Raw genomic sequence first — 8,953 nt, 5'->3', positions numbered from 1 at the left:
AAATACAGCATATTTGCGGCTGAAATAAATACAAAATGAAAACCAGAATTCAGAAAACAACGTGCAACTCTCATTCTAATCTTGAGTGGCCATGCTATGGTAATTCTTTCTTAAATCGTGGTCCGTCTCGAAATTACCACAAACTTGTTCTTTGAGAAATTGTCATACAAAACAATAAAATTGCCACGACTATGCCAGTCGAATTCTAACTTGAAACGTGTTCACAAGGTCATGTGTTCCTTTCAATCATTGTATACAACTACTGGACCTTATCCAGGTATTTATAACACGTGATTATCAGGCGGAACGAGTTCATATACGCTGCTGGAACCAAAGATTTCGGCTGGTACAACGTCTCACCATGGCTAAGGCTGAATCGAAAATACTTGAAGAAATCGATGAAAACTTTCTTGTATGTACGGTGTGTTCTGAGAGATACCGTAATGCCAAGATTCTACCGTGTCTGCACAGTTTCTGTGAGCAGTGTATCCACAAACTGGTGCAGAAATCGTGTGGTAAGAATATACCCTGCCCAGTGTGTAGACGAGTTCATGACCTCCCAGAAGGAGCCAGCAGTGTGCAGTCGAACGTCTTTTTAAACGAGTTGGTCGTCTTACTTGGAAAACGAGACAAAAAGACAAACGAAGTACAAAAATGTGAAGGATGTCAGCGAGATCCGATGACCACCCATTGTATTGATTGTGCAGTAGGACTGTGTGACATTTGTATATCGACCCATAAACGACTTCCGTTTTCGAAGTCCCATAAACTGATGTCACTACAAACGTACAAGGCTGCTAACACTGCTGCTGTTCAACCACCTGTTTACTGCGGTAGTCACCCTGGTAACCAACTGAAATTCTATTGTGATACCTGCGATGTTCCAATTTGCTTGGAGTGTACCGCACTAAATCATAAAATAACTGAACATGATTACCGATATCTGAATGACGCTGCCTCCCAGTATGCCACGGATTTGACCAAGGTGACAAACATGCTAGCAGAGAAAGAAAAAGAAGCGAAGGAGAGCAAAGAAAACGTTCAGCAGATGACAGAACTGCTAGAGAATCGGTTTAGTGAACAAGAACATAAACTAAATGTTCACATTGAGAGGGTGGTGGCGGAAATCACGGCTAAAATTCGTAAAAACGGGCGAGAGTTGCTGCATAGAATGAACAAGACTTTCAGTGAGAGAAAACAGAATTTGCATGCGCAAATGAAAGAACTGGAAATTGCCGAAAATGATATGAAACATGCACATGACTTTGCCACACACCTAATGAATTATGGGAATGCTGCACAACTGATGTCTGCTAAGAAGGGAATGACGTCACAGATAGATGAACTGCTGAAACTAGACACCAAACAGCATACAGCTGAACACGACTACATGGAATTTCAAAGCTATGATGACTTTTGTGAGACAAAAACTGTGGGGGAAATACGTTACAACAAGTACATTTTGGAGTTGAAAGATGTACCTAAATATGGTAGAATTGATGAGGATATTTCAGTAACACTGGCGACAAGTGACGGTACTTTGATTAACAGTATGGCACTAGAACTGAACACGCAATTCAAAATGAAGACTCCATTCAACACGATAGAAGAAGTGGAAATGACTGACAATGAAGACGGGACTTGTAGTCTGACATATCAGGCTAATGTAGAAGGGGTACATGAATTGACAGTTTTAGTGAATAACAAATCAGTGCAGGGTTCACCTGTTAAGATTAATGTAATTCCTAAGAAGGGGTTGATGGGTAATTATAGTGGGTCAGGATCGAGTCAGTTTAACTATCCTGAGAGTGTCCTATTAACCAGTGAGGGGAATGTATTATATAGTTTGTGACAGGGGAAATATTTGACTTCAATTACTGACCTTGAATGGAAAACATAAACGAATGATTCAATTCACTGGTTTTAATGAACCATTCTGTCCATACTTTGCTGCAGAGTCGCAGGATGGTAATTATTTTATAACAGACAGTGATAACAAACAAGTAGTTGTATGTAATAACAATTTTGAACTAATTAGATGTTTTGGCAGTGAGGAACTGACATATCCTGTTGGTATTAGAATTAGCCCTGTGAATGAAAGGGTGTATGTTGTTGACCAGTATTCCCATTGTATAAGAATATACAAACAAGATGGGAGATATATAAATTCATTCGGATCAGAGGGTGGTGAAGACTGTCAGTTTAAATATCCTTGGGGAATTACTACTGATAATAAAGGTAATGTCATTGTGGCAGATCAAAACAACCACCGCATACAAGTAATGACTGGTGAAGGAGAATTTCTATTCAAGTTTGGAAGTTGTGGAAATTCTGATGGTCAACTACAGTATCCTGGGAGTGTAGCTACTGATACAGATGGATATGTGTATGTGAGTGATTGCGTTAATAATAGGGTTCAGAAGTATGACTCCCATGGTCAATTTGTATGTCGTATTGATAGTCCTGGTGATGGGTTGAGTGATCCCCGTGGTATCTGTGTCACAAATGATAAACCATTTGGCAAAGTTGTAGTGGCTGATTATAGCAATCACTCCATTAAAGTATTTGCACAATAGTAAAATTATGTGTACAAAAATTAATAATCTTGAATAATTAACCTAGCACACCCAAACACATGTAATCATTATTTTCTCATCAGCTGTTGAAACATGTGACAATGAATATATGTATCATAGAAATGTATTATCTTTACAAATGTGACGTAGTCTCTGCAAACCAATGTAAATGTATGTGTTAATAATTCAATTATAATACAACCACAGGTAGTGTTCGTGTCAATATGAAATATGTTTAAATATGATTTAGTACGTCTTGTTTCAAACTTATTAAAATATGCTCACCAACCTTGCGCCGAAAGCGTCACCTTACCAGGGGTTCCGGGGGCATGCCCCCTTAACAATTTTGAAATATAGACCCTCTGAAACGCTATTTCCTGCATTTTGAGGGGCAAAATTTGCTGACACCATCTGTTTCAGCTTGATTTGGAGGGGCGACGCCCCCCCCCCCCCAATTTTTTTGGAGGGAGAGACTGCCCCTCGCCCCCCTGTGCCGCCGCCACTGAGACGATCGTTTTATCGTCTCGTTTTATTTGTTAGAATTTAATTCGCTCACGCCTTTAATTAACCTCTCCGAAGAACGCTGTCCTATCAAAAGGACCGGCAGACCTGAGCTAAATAGACTATACACTTGATTCGGATAAAAAAAAACTTAATTCTTTTAGTTTTTTCCCAAAACCCCCCACCCCCACTGAAACTTAATTGATAAATATTGATCATGGCGTCAGACTACATTCACCATTAAATACAAATTGATAGTCGGACAGTAGTATAGCATAGCAGTTGGTTGTAATAATGAAGCGAAATATACGCATGCGCAAACTACTTTCTGGGTTCTGCGGATGCTCTAGGTCCGCCCTGCAATTGACCTCATTTGACGCACATATTTACACTCGGGCCAAACCATTTTCTCGTCTTGGATGTTTTTTTTTTCACTTTCTGTTATTTTTGTCTATGATTGGATAGAAAAAAAACGAACTACAAATACTCCAAGTTTTTTTTTGACTTCATTAAAAAATAAAATCGTTTTTGTAGGATGGAAACTTTTTGAGGCCAAACCCCCCACCCCACCCCCAAACTAAAGCAAATAAGTTTTTTATCCGACATCGATGTTTTGACGTCGTCCCTTACAACACGCGTATAGTAACAGATACTGCCCATTTTTCCAAATTAAATGGCAAAATGTAGTTCGGAACTGGGCGACTCGAATCCGAATGAATCTTCAAAGCTGTATTTTATTTGTACCTAATTATATTGCACGATTTTTCCAACGTTTAACATCTTGGAGAACTAAGAAGTTATTTAAAATTTAATTATGAAACTTTTGTGGCTTTTCCTGAAAGATAACCTAATATATAATAGTAGTCAAACTGTCGATCCAAGTGAAGTCAATTCTTAAATATTTTAAGTTTGTATGTGTAGCATACTAGTATATAAAAATTAAGACCTATATCCCTATATTAAAATCTTAACTAAAACTTATTTGTTTGCGAGATCTTGAGTTATGTGTGAAATCGTAAAATCACTGAAGACAAACAAAGTTCATAGCGTCGCCCTGGCGTCAAAACATCGCATGGGATTGTGACAAAAGCGACAGTATATTTGTGTATGTCCACGCTTAATACTTTCGACGATAGTCAATTTTTATGACGTACTGGTACGAGTATTTCAGCGGCGTCATAATCCTCTCTGAAAGATAGGCATTTCGACATTGAGCTGTAAAAAGCACCGGAAGTTCGGTCGGCGCTTCTAACGCAATACGCGAGATCTCGCAGTGAACGGAAAATCACTTGTATACGAGTATATACTTGTATTTCATCGTTCAATTATAGTTCACAGATGGGTTATACTCACATATTTGTTTTTAAAATACGGTGTTCACATGTAAACATAAATGTAGATTGCAGATTATAACGACTGTATCAGTGTTGTTGTTTGTTTTTTCATTGTGACACTGTATTACTGGCATGGGTTGGACGATATCCCGAGAATTTTATTTGTAAATTATGAAGCAGTGCCGCGCCTATTATCGCTGACTACAAACCAAATACGCTGACTATAGAGGGCGTAACCCCAGCCAGCCCATAACATGAATATGGAAAATGATTTGAATGTAATTTACCGAGATAGTAAACCAATTTATATTCGACCCAACAAAACATATGCACATGATTTCGTATAATTTAAAAATTGGCATGTAATATTAGGAACGCTGTTTGTTAACATGGCAATCATTTCGACTCAGTATTACACGTAGATGGATTTTACACATCAATTTAACACAATAAAATCGATTTTTGTTCAAATTCAGACCGTTTTAATATTACTATACCATACGAGTCAATCAATCTCAATACGTTACAGTTTAGCGATATCAATTTCTTATAGGTGGCATAAATTTACGAACTTTGTTATGCTAGTGTCTCTCTGTGTGTGCACATAAGTAGTTTAAGTTGGACTATAGGGACGACCATGAGGGCGCTGTTCATAATCGGATGCGATGACATCATACGAACAGCGCCCTCATGGTCGTACCTATAGTCCATCTTTAGCATAAATAATGACGTCACAATGGGAATTCGTGCATAAATTAGCATAAATGAGGACCAATGCCGTAAAGGGATCATTTGAATGAAGATGACGTCACAATGGGATATTGTGAATACATTTGCATACATAAAATAGATGTGAATACGAGGTCGTGTCGAGGTCATCGTGACATTTGCATAAATTACTATCAATTTTTTTAATTATTTTTAATTATTTTTTTAATTGGACAGGCGTGGACGAAAGATTTTCAGAATATATCGTAGAGGGCGCTCACACATACACACACACGTTAATAAATACACGTCATTTTGAAAACTAATGGAGTTTATTGCACAAAAGAAGTAAACAAGAATGAAATATTGACATGGAGTATATATTTATGACATGGTTGAGTATTTTTTAACGTCACAAAAAAACATACGATGTGAGTAAGGAAAATAGTTGCGTAGTGTATAAATGTTTAGCGTGATTAAATATTTCTTTGTTAACACCTCGAAAAATACGTAGATACATGTAAATGTGCGGCGTGGTTAAATTTATTTTTAATGCCACAAAAAATACGAGTACATAAACGATTCGATTAAAACACAGAAACGAGAAAAGCCAATAATAGTAAACATTGATCAATAAAAAATAATTCATTCTATATATACATATGTTGTTTATTTTTACATTTCTTACTTCCTTTCAATGAGTCAAGCAGTCTGTACACTTTTTTTTTTATTCCATCACTATAATCAGAATCGCTCATCTGTCGTACAAGAAAGAGAGAGAGAGAGGATAATATTAAAAACCGATAGTTATATAAAGAAAGTATAAGTTATGTGTTGAAAATTTAATAGTATGAATTATCCCGTAAAACTGCGGTCATCAATCCGCTAAAATGCAAAGTATGCAAAATCGGTTGATCGACGTACAGTTTGTTTTTCAAAAAAATGGCGGACTACGCTACTATGAGTTAAAATGTATAATTACCTGATCGTTTCACAGAATAACTTTTGACATACATAATCATCACACGGAATGAGTTTACGGTGTAACGTAGCGATTTTCGTTTTTCCCTCGACGAAGAAAATATGTCCTCGCTTCTTGCCAAAGATTCAAAGGCGGTAGACCAAGTTTGACCTTCCGTGAAAAGTTCATCTCATGGACACTACGAGTCATACAGGACGTATTGGCAACACATGGCTTGAAAGTATTTGATGATTGTAGATCCACGTACGTGAAATCTTATAAATTCCATGACATGACTACCGTACGAGTCATAATAGTCTTCGTGGTAAGGGTATTTCAGACAGAAAGTGGCCCAACGCGTTCCACTCGCGAATATCAACGGTGTTTGATATAAGCGATGTGTATCATTCCGAAGCACACTTGTGAATGCCAGTCTGAACTCAATCACAAGATTAAATGTAAGGCGTGTCTAGTCCTAAGTGTTCCCATGGAACTATAAACCCCGGTTTATAGTTCCATGGTGTTCCCAACGTGAAATAGACCTCCCACGTAGATGATAAACAACAGATGTTGGTATATTTATGTTATCTAAAACATGAACACTCACAAACAGCCTGAGGGATATCGAGTTTCAAGTTGAAAGCGTGAATTTCGACCTGCGTGTATGGGATACTGATAACATGACTCGACATTCTGTTGACCCCTGCACTATCAGTCAATTCACTGACTTAAACCACAGTCACTCTACTAGGACGGTTAGGAAGCGCCGCGTCATTCTATTGTACCCACCCTTGTCTCCATAAACATTGAAACAAGAGAGGTGTTAACGAGTTAAGAAGTCATTAGCATTAAACAGGCGACGGAAAACACGCGATAAATCATGAGACAGTGCGAGAGTTGCGTCATTTCCCCCCACAAAGCATTGCAATACATGGCACTTTGACCTTTCAACGAAGAGCAGTCTCAAATGCGGAAATGAACATGCTTTGTATATACACGTTTTTCGCGAGAAAATCTTGCTGTCTTGTATGGCATTCTGAAATTATAAATAGTTAATAGAATACTATATTAGTGAATTTCCCCCAAAAGTCGCCCCTGTCTCGACTGAATCAAAACATGTTGAACGGGATTTGTATCAGTCGTCAAATAAAGCGAATGGAGGGATATGAAAGCACGACAATCAAAAATCTTTTTTGTCCAATTACCTCCTATGAAAACTATGCAATAAAGCAACACGGCGACCACCTCCATAGACGAAAACATGCAAAACTTCGCCATAAAGTTACTCTAAAAACACACAAAAAATACGAGAATGGACAAAGGAATATTGTAAAGGTTTGCAGACATCAATGTTTTTAGCGATAAAATTGTTTCTAAACTGAGTGAGGGGTTTATTTTACGGACCGAAAGACTGTTAGAGATCAAGACAAAGAGACTGTCAACAAAACACCGTTTTTCTCGAGTAAAGCATCTTCAAGATTGCAAAAGAATGCTCATCTGAAAAATACAATATCACTCCTAGTCACAGTTCAGTTGAGATTGTAGTTTGATGTAAAAATAAAGCACAATTTAAAAAAGTTCACGGTCTTCTCGAGGGTCTTCTCGAGCAACATCGAACGCAATAAATAATGGTGAAAAATAGTGCATTCCAATGACAAATACGTCATAGTTTTGAGACCAGCATAGGTTCTCAGAAGCTGCTCGTTCACACCTTTAACCAATAGAGCTTCCTAACCGTCCTAGTAGAGTGACTCCTAGTAGAGTGACTGTGCTTAAATTATTTTTATCAATTAGCCTTTGCTAAAATACTACCGTCATTTTCCACGTCATTAAAAAAACATGCCCCGCAGCGGAGGGATTTGAAATAAAACACGTTCAATCTCGTAATGACGCGTTCTCCGTGTCAATGTTACGATTATACTCGAAATTGACTATTTGGGGGATAAAAACTGGGTCAACTTGATTCAGTCAACATGAATCTGACCCAGGCAGTATGATGATTCCAGTCCGTCACCAATTCACTTGTCTGAAAAGGCACACCCCAAGGGTGTATGACGCCTTGTCTCAATTCAGGCCGAATCAAAGACTGTGCACGCCGTCGATCTATATCTGTGATCGATGTAGACGAGAAACATTCCACCACTCTGATCGTTTTTATATCATCGGTAATTCAGTGTACCGCTCGAATGTAATGCATCAATCAATAGTTTAGTTTTGAAGGTTTATTTTACAATAACTGGAAAACCGACCGAAATCGCGAAATTTTAGGATTCAATCTTTACTCAGTCAAACATCAAAACTAAGTATTCAGTTCATTCTCTCTTCACTAATAAAATGGCAGTACTCAGCAAACTATCATTCATCGTTTTTTAAACATCATTTCGAGTATCCACGATTTCGAAATACTAGAAGAGGCAAGAACGAACGTTACATTTGAATGGTCAAATGACAAGGGGCTGACCCCGCTCGAACGTGCAACAGAATGTATTAAATACATTGACCCATTTGAAAAACAGAGTCAACCTCAAAACATTGAGAGCCATAGCCGATGCTTCAAACAACGAGTTTCTCTTCAAATGGTTCAAAACCAAATTAAATGAAGCACTATGATTCGTCACAAATTACGCTGACATCCTTAGCAGCCTGGCAAAAGAAATCACTCAACTAACCACACCACCAGATTCAAATTTCCACGATCAACGACAAAAAAGAAACATTATAGACGATCTCCTGTTCGAGGTAACGGCCTTGGCTTGGCTACAAAGAGACAATTGTAGTTACTAGCTCGAGAAATTGACCCATATTTCTAAGACAAAATTAACCAAATTTTGAAATTATACATATTTTAATACCAAACTTGTTATTTTTACCAA

General features: G+C 37.8%; 1 protein-coding gene and 1 long non-coding RNA gene across 2 annotated transcripts; one reads left to right on the top strand and one right to left on the bottom strand.

Moving 5' to 3' along the window:
- Positions 1–361: 361 nt before the first annotated feature.
- On the top strand, positions 362–1,852 carry LOC146733963 (tripartite motif-containing protein 2-like). Its single transcript, XM_085508439.1, has one exon. It carries the CDS (start codon positions 362–364, stop codon positions 1,850–1,852), a length of 1,491 nt encoding a protein of 496 aa, XP_085364565.1.
- Positions 1,853–5,646: 3,794 nt separating this feature from the next.
- LOC146733962 (uncharacterized) lies at positions 5,647–6,947 on the bottom strand. Its single transcript, XR_014931673.1, has 2 exons — positions 6,102–6,947; positions 5,647–5,877 (listed from the first exon to the last, which is right to left on the bottom strand). It is a non-coding gene; the product is annotated as an uncharacterized LOC146733962 (long non-coding RNA).
- Between the last annotated feature and the right edge of the window lie 2,006 nt (positions 6,948–8,953).

This window comes from Saccoglossus kowalevskii, chromosome 15 (genome assembly GCF_978046115.1).
Source record: "Saccoglossus kowalevskii chromosome 15, keSacKowa6.1, whole genome shotgun sequence".
NCBI lineage: Eukaryota > Metazoa > Hemichordata > Enteropneusta > Harrimaniidae > Saccoglossus > Saccoglossus kowalevskii.
The sequence above is the reverse complement of the archived record's forward strand: the minus strand, read 5'-3'. Positions and strand labels throughout refer to the sequence as shown.

Coding starts and splice junctions, on each gene's coding strand:
- LOC146733963 (XM_085508439.1), top strand. CDS start 362: ATGGCTAAGGCTGAATCGAAAATACTTGAAGAAATCGATGAAAACTTT.